At 44.2% G+C, this 19,634-nt stretch overlaps 1 protein-coding gene across 1 annotated transcript in view; it reads right to left on the bottom strand.

Moving 5' to 3' along the window:
• Nucleotides 1-19,634, bottom strand: part of FRAS1 (Fraser extracellular matrix complex subunit 1) — a 548,508-nt gene that overhangs the window by 222,999 nt on the left and 305,875 nt on the right. The window contains exons 21-23 of the mRNA XM_058193082.1: nt 12,857-13,003; nt 9,311-9,457; nt 1,268-1,408 (exon numbers count right to left, since the gene is read on the bottom strand). Coding sequence (XP_058049065.1) covers nt 1,268-1,408; nt 9,311-9,457; nt 12,857-13,003 — 435 coding nt within the window. The remainder of the gene's footprint in view (nt 1-1,267; nt 1,409-9,310; nt 9,458-12,856; nt 13,004-19,634) is intronic.

Genomic DNA, 19,634 nt, shown 5'->3' with positions numbered 1-19,634 from the left:
CAAATGGCGCTCATGACGGACGGCAGCGACCGCCAGTGTCCCAGGACATGATGGTGATCGCTGATCCCGTGTCTACTTCAAGCCTGCACCGTACTCCCTCGATCTTGGGCTTTGTAAAATCTTCTTTTCCACTTTGGTTGAGGCGCGCCTATAATGACAGTCGCTTGGTTAGACTTCGCGCTTTCTTGTTTGAACCAATCGCGGGCCGCCTTTCCGGTTCCGCTTTGATTGGCCGATTTGAATTTTCGGCGGGGAAGGTTGGGCGCTCTGCAAACCTGAGCTAAGTGTCCTTTCTTCCCACACCGCCGCATGTTGCGTCTTTAAACCTGCAGCGTTGGCGCTGATGCTGCCCTCCGCAGCTTCCGCACTCGTCACGGTCCTCAGTGTCGCGCTCGGTCCGGCTTTTACGATCTTTCCTGCCACTGTTGTTTAAGTGAATCACTGAGGATGCTAAGTTAGCAACACGGTTGTTAAGTGAATCTGGCTTCCCCGTTGATTTTGCTTATCAGAAGGTCACAAAAGGGGATCCCAGGACCCTGGGACACTGCAACCATCATAAATATGAATCAGTAGCCGAGCATCTGAATTTTGATCACGTGACCATGGGAAAGCTGCAACAATCCTAAGTATGAAAAATGATCATAAGTCCAGGGGTCGGCTGCTGGGGGTTCAGGAGAACCTCTAGCTAAGATTCTGTGCAGTTCGGAGAACTCCCAAATCCCATTCCTGGCTGGCCCCTACCACCCCACCCCACCCCTCCGAGTCCCCGCACGGCCCGTTTTGGATGCAGATACATGCAGGGCACGCACGCACAGAGGCTCAGGAAGGGCAAAAAACAGGCCTACCAGAAGTTTGGGAAGGCCGGAAATGGGCTCGGCCTCCCAAGGCCCTCCAGAGCCTGGGGAGGCCGTTTTTGCCATCCCAGAGGCTCGAGGAAAGCCTCCAGAGGCCGGGGAGGGCAACCTCCCCCCCACTAGGGTGCAGAAGGTTGACTAGGCCACGCCCACGGCCACCCAGCAACCGGGCAGAGAACCCCTTGCTAAAACTTTTGAAGCCCACCCCTGCATAAGTCATTTTTTCCCCCTAATGCTGTTGTAACCTCAAACGGTCCCTAAACGAATTATGTCGAGGACTACCTGTAGTGGATTTGTGGTTTTTTTAAAAACAAAACAAAACAGCAACTGTTTGTTGTGATTTCTGAACTATGCTCTCTCAAGGTGATCGCGCACAAAATGGTACCTGAAGTGCCAGGACCCTCAAGACTTACTTTGACACGTTTCAGATTCCCTAAAAAATGCCGGCAGACAATGCTCGACGCAGGCTCCTTGCTGGAGAAAATATCCCTCCATGCACTGCAGGCAATCCGTACGGTTGGGACCATGGCAAATGTTGCAGCTCCAGTCGCACTCTGGAACGAGACAATAAAAGAGAGCGTCCCTCACAGAGCCACCATGGAGCTCCCTTTATACCTCCCCGATTTCATCCATCGCGCCAGTACTGTCTGCGGATGCACTGAAGGGCAAAGGAAGAACAGCAAAACAGATGTAAGGCCCGGGAAAGAAACACCAAAAGAGATGATCTTAAAATAACACAAATTCTTCCCTGGAGTGCCACGTTTTTCCCAATTATGTTAACCTAATTGCGGCTATTCATTTTTCCAGCAGTCCAGGCGAACGAGACGCGATAACCATGCTCCCTAGTGACTAGCATGCTGATCGGCCTATGTAGGCCACCCAGGGAAGCCATCAATCTTTTCTTGCTCAATGACTGAGGGGCCTGTGGGATTTCCCCACAAACAGCGGCTAATTAAGCAGGCCGGATTGACAAGGAAGGTGACATTGGCTCTTGGCAGTTCAAACACCGTTTTTGGAAAAGGAATGTGGCGAAGTGGATGGTCAGAAGACTCCAAGGTTCCTCTTCCTCTCGCTTTCCACATCAGGAATAATAATAATAATAAAAAAAGGAATTGTTTGAAGAGAAGGGTAAAAGAACCGTAGAGAAGAGAATCAAACCGTGATCAGGCCGACTTGACATTTATATCTCACTAAGCAATGGATTTGGGGATCTGTGAAATGTGTATGACACTGATGGTGACTGTTCATGAAGCCAAAGTGATGAGACAAGAGATAAGCAAATAGAAGTGGACAGGTGGTTAAGAATTATTATTATTATTTTTTTTAGGAAAGTCTGTTCAAATAGAATCCACTGCCAAAGCTGTCTGTAGCCTCCAGAGCAGTGTTTCTGAATCTTGGCATTTTTAAGAACTGTGAACTTCAACTCCCAGAATTCCCCGGCCGGTATGAGACATTTTTAAGAGGTGTGGATTTCAATTCCCAGAATTTCAATTTCCAGAATTCCCCGGCCAGCATCAGACACTTTTAAGAGGTGTGGATTTCAATTCCCAGACTTCCCTGGCCAGCATCAGACACTTTTAAGAGGTGTGGATTTCAATTCCCAGAATTTCAATTCCCAGAATTCCCCCGCCAGCATGAGACACTTTTAAGAGGTGTGGATGTCAATTCCCAGAATTCTCCAACCATCATGAGACTCTTTTACGAGTTGTGGAATTCTGGGAGTTGACGTTCACACCTCTTAAAATTGTCGCGGTTGAGAAGCATTGCTCCAGAGTTTCCACCGAGCGTTTTGAATGAAATTAACAGGAACCTTTTCCAACCCTTGACATAACCCGACAATATAGATAGGCCTTGACTTACGACCAAACTAAGACCAGTTGCTAGGAAAGGCAGTTGTTACGTGAGTCACACCTGGTTTTCTGTCCTGTTTTGCCAGATTTGTTAAGCAAATCATTGCAGTTAAATGAATCATGTCGTCATTAAATCTGGCCTCCCCCGTTGACTTTGCGTGCCAGAAACCACCTGGGAAGGTCACAAATGGTGACCCTGGGACGATGCAACCATTGTAAATACATGCCGGTTGCCAAGCGCCCAAGTTTTGATCACGTGATATTGCTGTGATGGTTGAAAACGTGAGGACCGGTTTAAAGGCACTTCTTTCAGTTCCATTCTAACTTTGAACGGTCACTAAACAAATGGTTGAGGACTACCTATACCTTAAATAGCATCCAACTTCTGGGGGGGAAAGAATGAAGAAGGGGAATAAAAATTCCACCTCTTATCCACTCCAGACCTTCCTAGTTTCTACCTTGTTCCTTGCAACTTTCTGAGGCAGAAAATTGGTATAAAATAAAGAAACAGAAATTAAAAATGGCTTCCCATCACAAAAGAGGCCGCCTATAGCAGGGGTACATGTGGACTTCAACTCCCAGAATTCCTCATGCAGCAAAGCTGGCTGAGGAATTCTGGGAGTTGAAGTCCGCAAGTCTTACAGTTGCCAAGGTCATTTGCCAAGGTCAGAGACCCCTGGCTATCGAAACTTCTCTTCTACAGTATTTTCTTGGAGAAAATAGGAGAGGAAGAAAAGGAGGAGAAAGAGAAAGAGGAAAAGGAGGAGGAGGAGGAGAGGAGGAGAAGGAGGAAAAGGAGAAGGAGAGGAGGAGGAGAAGAGGAGAAGGAGGAGAAGGAGGAGGAGAAGGAGAGGAGAAGAGAAAGATGAGAAGAAGGAGGAGGAGGAGATGGAGAAGGAGGAGATGGTGATGTTTTTAGAACTTTTTGGAAGACACCTCTTAAAAATTATCTCTTTGATAAGGAGCTGTGATAAGCAGAAGCTCTGTGGATCTCTCTGCCAAATTCTCAGCATTTCACCTAGGATAGCTTATCTCAGCACCTGCGATAACCACATGGAATGCCAATCCAACACTATTATTTTAACATCTCCAAAGACCTACGCAAGGGTCCTCTTTGTAGACTTTAGTTCAGCATTCAACACCATCATTCCAGACATTCTTCTAACTAAGCTAAACCAGCTAGCGGTACCTGAACACACTTGTAAATGGATCATAAGCTTCCTAACAGACAGGAAGCAGCAGGTGAAGCTAAGCAGAATCACATCAGATACCTGTACAATTAGCACAGGGGCCCCACAAGGCTGTGTGCTCTCTCCACTTCTCTCCTCTCTATATACCAATGACTGCATCTCAAACGATCCATCTGTTAAACTAATGAAGTTCGCAGATGACACAACAGTGATCGGTCTCATTTGAGACAATGATGAATCCGCATACAGACGGGAGGTTGAACGACTAGCCTCGTGGTGCGACCGGAACAATCTGGAACTGAACACACTCAAAACCGTAGAAATGGTGGTGGACTTTAGGAGAAACACTCCCATACTACCACCTCTTACAATACTAGACAACACAGTATCAACAGTAGAGACCTTCAAATTTCTAGGTTCTACCATATCTCACGACCTAAAATAGACACCCAACATTAAAAACGTCATCAAAAAAGCACAACAAAGAATGTTCTTTCTGCGCCAACTCAGAAAGCTCAAACTGCCCAAGGAGCTGCTGATCCAGTTCTACAGAAGAATTATTGAGTCTGTCATCTGCACCTCTATAACTGTCTAGTTTGGTTCTGCAACCCAACAAGACAGACAGACTTCAGAGGATCATTAAAACTGCAGAAAAAACAATGGCTACCAACCTGCCCTCCATTGAGGACCTGTATACTGCACGAGTCAAAAAGGGGGCTGTGAAAATATTTACAGATCCCTCACATCCTGGACACAAACTGTTTCAACTCCTACCCTCAAAACGAGGCTATAGAGCACTGCACACCAGAACAACTAGACACAAGGACAGTTTCTTCCCAAATGTCATCACTCTGCTAAACAAATAATTCCCTCAACACTGTCAAACTATTTACTAAATCTGCACTACTATTAATCTTCTCATCGTTCCCATCACCCATCACCTCCCACTTATGACTGTATGACTGTAACCTTCTTGCTTTTATCCTTAAGATTTAGATTGACTTTTCCCCTATGACTACCATTACCTTATGATTCTTGATGAATGTACCTTTTCTTTTATGTACACTGAGAGCGTACACACAAAGACAAATTCCTCTTGTGTCCAATCACACTTGGCCAATAAAGAATTCTACTCTATTCTATATTACTATCAGGATGAAAACAATCCAATGCACTTTCTCTAGATGTCCAAATATCGGGATTTATTTGCCATTAAGGTAGAAGAAAGTTGCCTGTGTAGAGTCTCAATCATCCAAGATCATGGTTGTCCGAAAGGTGCTTTTCAAAAGGCAATTGGGCTTTTCTTGGGTTTTTTTTCCCCTTGAAAACATTTCACTTCTCATCCAAGAAGCTTCTTCGGTTCTGGAGAAAGCAGAATTAAGGGGATACTGGGATTTGGGCCTAGATCAATTTTCGCCCCCTTGGCCCTGTTTTCCGTCTTCGACCGATGACAATGAATGCTGGATTCCATTTTGTTCCAACGTATCCATTTCTAGAGCTAGCAAATTCATGAATAAAGACGCCCTTATTAATCAGAGGTTCTGCCCCTTATTTTCATCGTGTCGTAATCTTGACCTTGATTGTTAAAAAGGAATAAGATCAGTCGTCTCAGGATAGCTAATTATGAGATAAGTCACTAAAGAAGATGGAAAAGAATTTCCCTTGGATAATATATTTATAATGCAATTTTGTTCGGGTCGGAAAAGAGCAAGACCCCAATCTTCTTCTGATAGTGGATTTTCTTTCTTGGAACATGACACCAGGAGCTGGCTGGCTGTCTTGGTGGGTGGGTCTTCAAAGACCTCTACAGAAGGACGCTTGCAACATTTCCAGCAAATATATATGAAACCAGCTGAGTTTTAATCTATATAACCAGTTAACCCAGTTGGGTGTGGTGGTTAAGGTGCTTTTCCTAGAAACCAGGAGACTGTGAGTTCTAGTCAGGGGTGGGATTCAGCTGGTTCGGACCGGTTCAGGGGAACCGGATGCTAATTTTATCTCTGGTTCGCCGAACCAATGGTTGCAAGGATTGACTGGCCCCTCCCACCCTGCCCCTCCCCTCCCAGGAGTCTTTACCCGGCCCATTTTGGATGCCAGGTAAGTGCAGGGCCCACACAGAGGCTCTGGGAGGGTGAAAAACGGGCCTCCTGGAAGTTCCAGAAGTTCAGAAACGGACCAGTTTCTGGCCTCCAGAGGGCCTCCGGAGCCCAGGGGAGGCTGTTTTCACCCTCCCCAGGCTCCGGAGGCTCCCCCTCCCACTGTCAGGCCTGGAAACCATACTAGACTTTAGGGTTCCAGACGCTGCCACATTTTTCCCCTGAGGGGAAGAAGGGGGGCTGAGGGGTATGGTAACATTCTTCAAGCGGTCAAGGTCGGATGGTGTTCACATCTGCAGGAAGAGTGGCGAGAAGATATTCGAATGAACTGGGAGAACGTGGGACCATGTGACCATCAAAGGGGTCAGGGGGGTGGGACTCTTGGGGTTTGTATAACTGGGAAAAGAATCCGGAAGTTCAGTTTTGGAATTTCACTCATCGTGTGCCAGTTTCCTCATACTACTAAAGAACTCTGAAAAACAATGGCTTCTGAGTTTTTTTATGCAGAAGAGGTTTTTCTGGAACCTTGACATTATTCCAAAACTCCTAACTTTCTTTTGCTAACGGTACCCTCTCCTCCGCTCAGAGGGGGCCCGTTAGGGGGGTGCTGGGCCCCAGCCTCCGCAACCTCCACAGCGGTGCAAAGACCCAGCGAAGATGGAAGAGCAGCAAGCTGAAAACGTGGAAGTAGCACAGAAGCTTGAATCTAACGATTTAGTTGAAATCACCTACTTCCCATCGGAAGATATGACTCAAAAACCCGAAGTGGTAGAGCCTGCTTGTCAGCTTGGAGCATGGCCCAAAGACTCCGATTCATGGGTAAGCTGTCGTTCGGGAGAAAACATTTCCCCGGGGCGGAATGGAGAGCCCCCTCCCTCTTCTCAACCTCACTGGTGCAGGAGGCAAAGTAGGCCACACCCACCATGGCCGTGCCCACCCAGCACCCAGAGAAATTGCTAAAATTTTTGAATCCCACCCCTGGTTCTAGTCTTGTCTTAGCTATGAAAGTCAGCTGGGTAAATTTGGGCCAATGACCAGGAGACAATGAGTTCTAGTCTCACTTAGGCATGAAAGCCGATTGGCTGATTCTAGGTCAATCACCAAAAGACTGTGAATTCTAATTCCGCCAATCACACTCTCTTAATCCAACTCACCTCACAGGGTTGTTGTTATGGGGGAAAAGAGAAGGAGGAAGGAATATAATGTATGTTCACTGCCATGAATTCCTTATAAAAGTAATAGCAGTGAGATAAAAATCTAAGAAATAAATGAACCAATGTTGAGGAGAGAAGAGGAGAGGAGAGGGAGAGGAGACAAGGTACAATATTTTTCAGAGTATAAAATGCACCTTAGTTTTTGGGGAGGAAAATAAGAAAAAAGCTGATTGGCAGGTGGATCGGCCTCCTGGAATACCCCCAATTAGCTGTTCCCAGAGGTGAATTTTAGCAACAGGTTCCTTGGTTGTGAGCTCTGTGCCTTGTTTTGTTTTTTGGTTTTTTTGCTTTTTTTGTTCTGCCTCTGAAACTTCTGAAACTCGTTTCTGAAAAAAATGTTTGTTTTTTTTCTGCCTCTGAAAGCCTCCAAAACAGCTTCAGAAAAAAAGCCTCTGAAGCTCTGTTTGGGGGCTTTTTTCCTGAAACTCTGTTTGAGGGCTTTTTTTCTGAAACTCTGTTTGGGGGCTTCTTTTCTGAACCTCTGTTTGGGGGCTTTTTTTCTGAACCTCTGTTTGGGGGCTTCTTTTCTGAAGCTTCGTTTCTGATGCTTTTTTCAGCCTCTGAAACCTCGGTTTGAGAAGCTGGGTGGGGCTGCATCTGGAGTATAAAACGCACCCAGATTTTCACCCTCTTTTTTGGGGGAAAAAGGTGCGTCTTATACTCTGAAAAATAGGGTATTTGAGAGTTTTACAAATTTAAATGATCATTTAAATTCATCATTCAACTAACCACTGAGCAGAGCAAACCCTTGGCCAGAATTCACCCATGGCAGCAAGCATGTGTGGGTATGAGTGTCATGTACAGGTAGTTCTTGACTTATAATTGAGCGTAAAATCTATGTTTCTAAGCAACACAGTTGTTAAGTGAGTTTTACCCCCCCCCTTTTTTTTTTAACCTTTCTTGCAACAGTTGTTACGGCAGGTTAAGTGTTGTGCTCCATCAGCAGCCTACGGAGCTGGCAACAGAGTCAGAGAGCGATGAGGCTGAGGTGAGGCCAGGGCCATCGGGAAGTGAGATATGAACTCCAGCGCCTCCAGAGACTGATAGTAGTGAGGCAGAGGAACAGGAGAAGCCTGTTCCTAATGCACGCGTGAGAAGAGCTGCCAGAAGGAAAGAACAGCTCAAGCAGAGAGGACAACTCAGGAGTAGGGCCAAGAGATGATTGGACCCTCCCATAAGGCTTAAAACAGACCAGCAATGGCGTTTGAGCTTTGCCGGAAAACAATGTTGGTAGCTACACCTTCTGCTTTGTCTTCTGTTTCGTCTACGTCTTTATTTTTGTGACTTCTGAACATTGCCAAGAAAGGCCTTTGGCAGTTTGCCTAATTGGACCAAGGTTTGCGATAGAACTGAGGAATTTGTGTTGGGAGGAATTTGTTTTAATTTGAGTTGAACGACGCTGGGAATGAAGTAATTCTCAGCTGTTCGAATCAAGTTTGTTTGCTTTTTCACGGACTGAGTTTCTTACTATCTACTTGGGCCTGGGTCACAACATTTAAGTTAGTAACACGTTTATTAAGTCAATCTGGCTTCCCCCGTTGACTTCGCTTGTCCGAAGGTCACAAAAGGGGATCACATGACCCCGGGGACATTGCAACCATCATAAGAGAGTTGCCACGCATCTAAATTTTGGTCACATGACTGTGGGGATGCTGCAACGGTCGTTAAGTGTGAAAAACGCTCACGCATCACTTTTGTCACTTTGAACGGTCACTACAGTGTTGCAAGTCGAGGACTACCAGTACATGGGCACGCATGGGCATCCACAGAATGGGAGACGGAAGTGGAGAGAAAAGGCTTCGATAGGGCAGGTGAGAGAAACAGGTAGGAAGAAAGTACACAGGTGGGGTTCATGCAGACAATTAAAACTAGGCTGACGATAAAGTCAAAGAGAGTAAAAATGAAGGGGAAAGGGGAATGTATAAAGCAGAAAGCTGAAGGAACGAAACCGTCATGTAAAAAGAAAACACAGACTATGTGTTTATGTTATGTATGTTTGTGTTGTGTCATGTCGTTGTAATAAAACCAATAAAAACTTTTTAAAAAAAACTTGGCTGACCATGGTTACTAAGACCCAACATGAACACTTTTTGGAATTCCCTTCACCTTTGCAAGTCCTGGTAGACACGTCAAGGAAATACTGCGACGGACATTTATCATACTGGCACTCTCCAAACAGTAGCACTTTGGATGGGTCTTTGCAAGAAGTACAGTGGGATCTCGAATCACAAGTCAGACACGAGTCGCTGCAAGCTGGAGAGAAAGATAAAAAAAAACATCACGACCGATCAGATTTCACATTAAGGACCGACGCTATAAGAGTTAAGAATTACAAGTTCTGAATCTCCATGTCAAAGGACATTTCAGAAGCCTTTCTAGGGGGACAAGTCGCAAATATAGAGAGGATTTAAAAGAAAAAAAACCACCAAATTTTACTGAGCGACATCATATATAAAACACTTCGGATAAGTCAAAGAATGTTAAGAAGCAGAGGTGCGCTATTTCTAGACAGCAAAGTTTTTCATTTCGTCATTGACCAGCGTAGCATGGAAGATAGTCCTGCACCAAAACTTAACATAGCTTTTAATTTCATTCATGAAGCACTGAAGCAAAGCTGGCTGGGAGTTGAAGTCCACAAGTCTTAAAGTGACCAAGGTTGGAGACCTCCAATTTCTAGTCCAACCCAGCAGGACATTGTTAGTGAGTTTCTGTCTTTTGATCCCCCAGTCACTTGCTTACATAGCCACGCCCACCCAGTCACATGATACCCCCCCCACCAAGCCACCCCACAGAACCGGTAGCAAAAAAATTTAGATTTCACCCCTGGGCCAGGCCAGTATCTTTCAAATGCCACTCTGTAGCAGCAATTACTTGGCAAGAAGTCAGGAACGGATCTTCACCCTCATGAATTGAACTAATTGTCTCCTGCAAACTCCCCTCCCCTTTCACTCCTTTTTATTCCCTATGGGAGGTGCCATTCACTGTCCACCTCTGCCTTTACTCCCGAGTCGGCCCTTGTTCCTTAGCTGTTCTCTTCTCTTGGCAGCTCTGCACATGCGCACATCAGGAACAGGCTCCAGCTGTTCTTCTGCCCCACTGATATCTGACTCTGAAGGTAGCTGATAACTGTTGGACGGCCGTGGCCCCATCTCCGCCTCCAACGCAGAGCACTCATCAGAGACTTCCCCAGACTCCAGGACTGGCCCATGTTCCTCCCCAACCTCCTCACTGCCTGAGTCTACCACCAGCTCCCCTGGCTGCTGGCGGGCCACAACAACTCTAAAAAGTGTGGACCTCAACTCCCAGAATTACCCAACCAGCCATGGCTCGGTGGGGAATTCTGGGAGTTGGCATCCACACTTCTTGTTGAGAAACACGGCTTTAACAATTAACAGGATAGATCAAAAAAGAATGAACATATGAACCCTTTTGGGTTAGATCACAGTCAAAAATTAACTTTCTTTCTCCTCTAACTTTCTTCCTTTAAGGACACACAATTTCCCGCTGCCTGCCCTCTTCTCTCATTCCAATCCATCCTATAATATCGCTTGAATCTAATTCTCTATGCTATGGCATCTCATTCACTTTATCAATTCCAGAGAGTGTCACAAGGCTTAATTAATTAACAACTGTAACATTAAGAAGATATGTGGATTAACAGAGCGAAGGAACGGCTAATAATGAGCTGTACTGCCATTTACCAACTTCAAATATACCAGTGACATATTATTCAAAACAGCGACGTAAAAGCAATATAAAATGTACCGTGTAAAGCTACTTAGATTTGTCTGAGGGTGCTCATTTAATAGAACCACTTGGTATAAATGTTTGGGATTCATTGCAAGCCCATTTTCCGCTCTCTCTTTTAATTGTATCTTTCTCAGCCTATTGTACAACGTACTACATTAAAGATCTTGATTACTGCCCATACCTTAATTTTAGCTGGATTTTTATCCTTTCTGTTCTGTGGGAGTCAAGGTAATAACAATTTAACATGTCCTAAACATGAAAATGTCCTAAAGAAATCATAGTGCAATTTGCTTGGTTTGAATTAATCTATTGTGTGAACTCGGCCATTGTAGCTTCTGAACCAGAAATGTATAGCTTAGCGCCTTGTTTCTCAACCTTGGCAGCTTTAAGATGTCTGGACTTTAACTCCCAGAATGTGCTGGCTGGGGAATCCTGGTGTTGTGTCTCGTCCAATCTCACCACAGCCGGGGTCTTCTTATCTACTTCCGAACACGGAGGAATGTTCTAGTATGCCTCCCGGCCCCAGCCCTGGCTCCATGCCCAGACAGGCTGAAGAGGAAGAAATACCTCCAGCCCCCAGCTCTGGCTCCATGCCCAGGCAAACAGAGCAACTAGACCCCTCCCCCTCCTCCACAGCATGTGAGCCTGAGGGAGGTCTATTACCAACAGCTGCCGACTGGAGTGACCCTCGCGTCAGAAGACTTGATAGGCGGAGGCAACAGAAGGAAGGGAGGGGCAGGCCTGGATAAGTGCTGAGTCATGGAGCCACACTCCATGGCCTATATAAAGGATCTGCTTTCTGACATTCTCTGAGTCAGGCAAAGTCTAACATATCTTGCTGAAGTCACGTTCTGGTCTCCTGCCTGCCCTGAGGACTTTGCTAGGACTTTGGCAGAGCTGCAGAGGCACACCTGATTCGGATTTCCCTGACCCGGCCGTCAGCGGAGGAGTGGGACACGACACCTGGGAGTTGAAGTCCACACGTCATAAAGTTGCCAAGGTTGAGAAACACAGACTTAGTGCACTGACACAATGCCAATTATTGTATCTAGCAAGCCATGTCTTTAGTAGGAGGCATGAATTAGGATGCACAAATATCACATAGACACGCAACAAATGACCCTATAATTTGCAGGTAGTCCTCAATTTGCAATCATTTATTTAGTAACCGCTCTCAGCGAGTTGGCTGTGGTAAATTGTCCTAGATACACATTTCTCCAGACTTCTCTAAACTATTATCTAGGGGTGAAATCCTCCCGGTTCGGATCAGATCGCACGATCCGGTAGCGATCTTGGCAGCTTGTTCGGCGATCTGGTAGCGATGGAGGAGCAAAGCTCCGCCCACCCACCCAGGTGTCATTACTTCCTGGTTTTAACCAGGAAGTAATGTGTTTTTTACCTTCTGCGGATGTGATGCGTCCACGTATGCGAGCAAAGCAAGCAGGCGCACGCGGCACATGCCCTTCCGAACCAGTAAGGAAGGTAAGTAGATTTCACCCTTGCCATTATCCCAAATGAACACCCAGGCGACACCCAGGGGAAGGGCCTTTTCTGTGGGGGCTCCCACCCTCTGGAACGAACTTCCCCCAGGACTTTGCCAACTTCCGGACCTTCGAACCTTTCGCCGCGAGCTTAAGACACATCTGTTTATTTGCGCAGGACTGGACTAGAATTTTAAATTTTGAATTTGTTTTAATTGGGGTTTTATTACTTTTATTGCTATTTTAAATATTCGGCCTTATTTAATAAGTTTTTTAATTGATGTTTTATTCTGTATCTATATGTATGTTTTTTATCAGGCTGTAAACCGCCCTAAGTCCCTTGGGAGATAGGGCGGTATAAAAATGCGAATAAATAAATAAAATAAATAAAATGAAACTGAGAAACCGAGGCACCACGTACGTTTGCAATGAAGGTTCTCATCCTGATAGTATCCCAGGGAACAGGCCGAGAAGCATGAACCAGTGTGAGAAAGGACGAGGCTGGGATCACAAGAAGTGCAGGAAAATGGGCCTCCTCCTGTACAGGTTTTACAGGAAGGATGGCACTCTGGAAGGGAAGAAGGAGACAAAGGCATTTAAATGCAGACTCTCAAACTCCATGCATAGGTAACAAGAAATGTGTTGGGACTCGGAAATGAATGTTGAAATCTCCACTCAGCCACGAAATCACAAGATCTTCTTCTTTAAACTAACCCCACGTAATTCTTGCAAATATAATATGGGTTCAGGTAGTCCCCGACTCACAGATGTTTGTTTAGTGTCCTGAACTGAACTGAAAAAAAGTGACTCGTGACCATTTTTCACACTTACAACCGTTGCAGCATTCCTCCAGGATCACGTGATCGAAATTTATATGCATGGCCACTGACTTATCTTTTTTTTTTTTAATTAAAAAGTTTTACAAAAATTTTTAACAAATACATGCCCTCCTCCTCCCTCCACCCCCCATCCTCTCCCCTCCCCCACCCCAGACTTCCCAGAGCAAAATACAGGGTATAACATCTAACAATCATAAGCTAAATTACGCTAACTATTCATAAACTCCAATCCCTCGAATAGAATAGAATAGAATAGAATAGAATAGAATAGAATAGAATAGAATAGAATAGAATAGAATAGAATAGAATTTTTTATTGGCCCAGTGTGATTGGACACACAAGGAATTTGTCTTGGTGCAGATGCTCTCAGTGTACATAAAAGAAAAGATACGTTCATCAAGGTACAACATTTACAACACAATTGATGGTCAATATATCAATATAAATCATAAGGATTGCCAGCAACAAGTTATAGTCATACAGTCATAAATGGAAAGAGATTGGTGATGGGAACTATGAGAGGATTAATAGTAGTGCAGATTCAGTAAATAGTTTGACAGTGTTGAGGGAATTATTTGTTTAGCAGAGTGATGGCCTTCGGGGAAAAACTGTTCTTGTGTCTAGTTGTTCTGGTGTGCAGTGCTCTATAGCGTCGTTTTGAGGGTAGGAGTTGAAACAGTTTATGTCCAGGATGCGAGGGGTCTGTAAATATTTTCACGGCCCTCTTCTTGATTCGTGCAGGTCCTCAATGGAAGGCAGGTTGGTAGCAATTATTTTTTCTGCAGTTCTAATTATCCTCTGAAGTCTGTGTTTTTCTTGTTGGGTTGCAGAACCGAACCAGACAGTTATAGAGGTGCAAATGACAGACTCAATAATTCCTCTGTAGAACTGAATCATAACTCTTTTTTCCCATACACAAAAGAAAAATATATACAGATACAATTATTACTTTCTATTCATTCATAAGCTATTTGATACTTTTTAGTCTAATATTTATTTTGAACATAATCAATCCACCTTCCCCATTCCGATATATATCTTTCTTGTGAATGATCTTTCAAGTACGCTGAAATTTTTGCCATTTCTGCTAAGTTTGTTACTTTTAATGTCCATTCTTCAATAGTAGGCAAATGTTTCTTCTTCCAGTATTGCGCCACCAATAGTCTGGCTGCTGATATTAAATTTAAAATTAATTTAGTCTCTATTGACTTATCTTTATGACGGTTGCAGGGTCCCAAGGTCGTGTGATCCCCTTTTGCGATCTTCGGACAAGCAGCGTGAATGGGGAAGCCAGATTCACTCAACAACCCTGTGGCTAACTTAACAACCGGAGTGATTCACTTAACGATTGTGGCGAAAGAATTAGTAAAATGGGGCAATATTGTGTTTTTATTGTTGTAAACTGTCTTAGAGTTGCTTTGAACAAGTAGGCAGCTGTATAAATTGTCTGAACGAATGAATGGATGGACGGATGGATGGATGGATGGATGAATGAATCAAAAACTGTCTCAGTGAACCAATAATGTTGGAAACATGGGAGAAAATTTGGGTTAGACATGTTAAGTTTACACAAGCACAGAATTTTAGGGAAAATTTTTATAAGATGTTTTATAGATGGCACTTAGATCCCAAAAAATTATCATGTATGTATCCTAATATCCAAGCGAAATGTTGGAGGTGTGATTGTGATGACGCTACATATTTTCATATTTGGTGGACTTGCAAGAAAATTAAGGTCTTTTGGATAAGAATTTGGTAGATTATTCAAAATGTACTGAAGAAGAAGATAAAGTTCCTGCCACAATTTTTCCTTTTGGGAATTATAACGGATTGTACAGGGATTGAGACTAAATTGATTCTGAACTTAATAACAGCAGCAAGACTATTGATTGGACAATATTGGAAGAAAGAAGAGGTACCTACAATAGAAGAATGGATACTGAAAGTTATTAATTTGGCTGAGATGGCTAAAATCTCAGCTTTTTTAAAAGACAATACGCAGGAAAGATATTTAATTGAATGGAAAAAATGGATTGATTATCTACAAAATAGATATCAGATTAAGAAATATCAGATTGCCTTTGAATAATTAGAAAGTTATTTTATGTAATGGGAGGGTTGGGAGATGAAAAGCTTTGGATGTGGTTATTTGGATTGGAAGGAAAATTTTATTCTATGTTTGGTTTATGTATAACAATACCTTGTGATTGACCCGGGAAGCCGGGGGGGGGGAGGGGGGGAGGGGGTTTTTTGGGAGGGAGGGGGGGAAAAAGGGGGGAAAATGTTTTTGTTTTTTAAAACTCTTTCAATAAAAATAAAAAAAACTGTCTCAGTAATCGAAATTTTGAACTCTATTTTGGTCATAGGTCAAGGACTATGTCAAGGTTCCAAGTAATACCCCCTAGAAAGAATCCAAGGCCTGAATTTCCTCAAAGCTACATTTTATTGTAGCTTTGGAGAACCCCACCCAAAGAAATGTTCAAGTCCCTGCCCTGAACCCACAAGTCCATCACTGTGAGAGGGATCTTGGAGTCCTAGTGGACAATCATTTAAATATGAGCCAGCCGTGTGCAGCAGCTGCCAAAAAAGCCAACACAGTTCTGGGCTGCATAAACAGAGGGATAGAATCAAGATCACGTGAAATGTTAATACTACTTTATAATGCCTTGGTAAAGCCACACTTGGAATACTCCACCCAGTTTTGGTCACCACGATGTAAAAAAGATGCTGAGACTCTAGAAAGAGTGCAGAGAAGAGCAACAAAGATGATTAGGGGACTGGAAGCTAAAACATATGAAGAACGGTTGCAGGAACTGGGTATGTCTAATCTTATGAAAAGAAAGACTGGGGTGACATGATAGCAGTGCTCCAATATCTCAGGAGCTGCCACAAAGAAGAGGGAGTCAAGCTATTCTCCAAAGCATCCGAAGGCAGGACAAGAAGCAACAGATGGAAACTTATGGAGGAGAGAAGCAATCTAGAACTGAGGAAGAATTTCCTGACAATTAGAACCATTAATCAGTGGAACAACTTGCCTCCAAAAGTTGTAAATGCTCCAACACTGGAAATTTTTAAGAAATTTTTAAGAATTTTTGCCTGAAGTGGTGTAGGGTTTCCTGTCTGGGCAGGGGGTTGGACTAGAAGACCTCCAAGGTCCCTTCCAGCTCTGTTATTCTAATTCTAATTCTAACATGGCCCAATCAAACCACCATCCCAACTGGAGATGCCTCCCAGGTCCAGCCTCCCAAGTGCAGGGCAAGATGGCCTTGACTCTCTGAGAAAGGAATGTTATTATGACTATATATCACCCATGCTCCATACAACCCCCCCCCTCCCAGTTTCCCACAGCAGTAAATGTGGCAGGCCTGAAGATCCCATGAAAAAGATGGCTTCCAGGCCTGACAGACTATCTGTACATCCCTGTGCCATTACCTTGCTCCCTTACAAAGTAGAACAAAAAATGGATCAGCAGTAACAATTATTGTTAATACAGAATGGACAGCCACTCTGTCTGGCTCTGCTTTTGTTCTCTTTTAACATTACCTTGGGTTAATTGGATAATTATTAATTACAGTTTCACCCAAAGCATTATGAATGTAGTTTCTGCCCAATTGGTGATTCGGAATGTCTCAATTCACTCTATCGTCTCTGCTGGCAGTGAGAATAGGAACAGAGGACAAGATAATGCAGCGTTCAGATTTTCAATTATCTCCCTTTAAAACGCTGCCAATTTTCCCAGGTGCTTGCTTGGCTCCCGCTTGAATTAAGGCGTGTTTATTTATTTAATTATTTTTATCCTATTTTACCCTTTAGTTTTAGAATAAAAATAGTTATTTTTAGAAATAACTCAAGGCGGTGAACACACCTAACGATCCTTCCTCCCGTTATACGGTCAGTCCTCAAGTTACGACGGCAATGGCACTCCACAATTATGGCTGTCAAGACATGAGGGTTATAAAGAGTAACCAGACCCGATTTTATAACCCTTTTTTTTTTTTTGGCAGCGTTCGCTTAGCAAACACGGCAGTCGTAATGCAAAGGCTGCAAGTCCTTCAGTGAACTTAGTGGTCGCTAAGGGGCAGGCAGCGTTTGCTGGAAACCAGAAATAAATTTCCAGGCAAAATGCTATAAATTGTAGTCGTCTGGCGGCAGGATGCTGCAAAGCAACCATAAATGTGGTCATGTGATCTGGGGGAGGGAGGGACTGGTGTCCAAACTTCAAATCTGTGTTGTAAGTAGCTTTGGGGGGGGGAGGGAGGTTGTCGTAACTTTGAAAGGTCGCTAAGTGGCCGGTTGTAAGTCGAGGACAACCTGTTGAGAACTACCCATCACTCCCAGGCAACCATTTATACATGGAAGGAGGGATCGTCAGCCCAATTTTGTCCAATTTCACTCCCTCTACCTCTGTTGTGACTATGGAGGTCCAGAATTCCCAGGCAATATAGCCCAAGAATAAACATTCTGTGGGCTGCACAGACCCCAATGCATTTGGAGACTTGCAGGCAGGGTATTGTGGTCCATCAGTAGCCTGCAGAGCTGGCAGCGGAGTCGGACAGTGACGACGCTGAGGAAGAACATGGGCCAGTCCTGGAGGCTGGGGAAGGCCCAGATGAGGGCTCTGCGTTGGAGGCAGAGATGGGGCAGGACCATCGGAGAGTGATGTGCAGACTCTGGAGCCTCCAGAGGCTGACAGTAGTGAGGCAGAGAAACAGGAGGAGCCTGTTCCTAATGCACGCATGAGAAGAGCTTCCAGAAGGCAAGAGCAGCTCAAGCAAAGAGGAGGACTCGGGAGTAAGGCCAAGAGATGATTGGCCCCTTCCATAAGGCTTAAAAGGGCCTCTGGTGGCTCAGCAGACTAAGTCTGTCTGTTATTAACACAGCTGCTTGCAATTACTGCAAGTTCAAGTCCCACCAGGCCCAAGGTTGACTCAGCCTTCCATCCTTTATAAGGTAGGTAAAATGAGGACCCAGATTGTTGGGGGCAATAAAAGTTGACTTTGTATATAATATACAAATGGATGAAGACTATTGCTTAACACAGTGTAAGCCGCCCTGAGTCTTCGGAGAAGGGCGGGATATAAATTCAAATTAAAAAACAAAAAAAAGACCAGCAACGGTGTTTGGGCTCTTGTGTCGGAAAACAATGTTGATAGACTTGCTCTTTGTCTTGCTGCCTTTATTTCTTGTCAACGTCTTCTGCTTTTGAACTTTTGCCAAGAAAAGCCATTGGCAGTTTGCCTAATTAGACCAAGGTTGGTTATAAGACAGAAGATTTGTGTTATGAAGAATTTATTTTGATTTAGTTTGGACTATGCTGAAAATGAGTTAATTCTCAGCTGTTCTAAAGTCTGTTTGTTTTTTTGAACTGAGTAGTCTACTGCTACCTACTTGGGCCTGGGTCACAACACAGGGGTCAGTTTGTAGCTGGAACTGTTCAACTGGATGGGCCAGCAGGAATGTAGAGATTGTAAACTGTCAGCGGACATGCTGAGAGCTAGAGATAAGAGGAAGTCTTGGAAGAGGGAAGTCACCTCTTTATATTTATTTATTTGTATCCCCGCCTTTATTATTTTTATAAATAACTCAAGGCAACAAACATATCTGACATACCTTCCCCCTCCTATTTTCTCCATAAAACCAACCCTATGAGGTGAATTGGACTGAGAGAGAGTGACTGGCCCAAATTCACCCAGCTGGCTTTCATGCCTAAGGCAGGACTAGAATTCATTGCTTCCTGGCGATTGGCCCAAAATCACTGCTTTTATGCCTAAGGCGGGACTAGGGCCGGGTTATCTACGGGACCGCCTACTGCGACCAGATACCTCTCACCGACCCGTGCGCTCTCACAGAGAGGGACTCCTCAGGGTGCCGTCAGCTAGGCAGTGTCGTTTGGCGGCCGCCCAGGAAGGGCCTTCTCTGTGGGGGCTCCGCCTCTGGAACGAACTCCCCAGGACTCCGTCAACTTCCTGACCTTGAACCTTCCGCTGAGCTCAAGACACATTTATTCATCTGTGCAGGACTGGCTTAGATTTTAAATTTAGAGGGGTTTTAAATTGATTTTAATATTTATATTTTATATTTATATTTCTATTTTTAATAATTCGGGCGCTAGAATAAGTTTTTTAAGGATTATTTTAATTTGTATATTGATGTTTTATATGCCTGTGAACCGCCCTGAGTCCTTTGGGAGATAGGGCGGTATATAAATTCGAATAATAAAATAAATAATAAATAAATAAATAAATAGAACTCACTGCTTCCTGGTGATTGGCCCAGAATCACCTGGCTTTCAAGCCTAAGGTGGGACTAGAACTCACTGCTTCCCCATGATTGGTCCAAACTCAGCTGGCTTTCATGCCT

This window comes from Ahaetulla prasina, chromosome 8 (genome assembly GCF_028640845.1).
Source record: "Ahaetulla prasina isolate Xishuangbanna chromosome 8, ASM2864084v1, whole genome shotgun sequence".
NCBI lineage: Eukaryota > Metazoa > Chordata > Lepidosauria > Squamata > Colubridae > Ahaetulla > Ahaetulla prasina.
The sequence above is the reverse complement of the archived record's forward strand: the minus strand, read 5'-3'. Positions and strand labels throughout refer to the sequence as shown.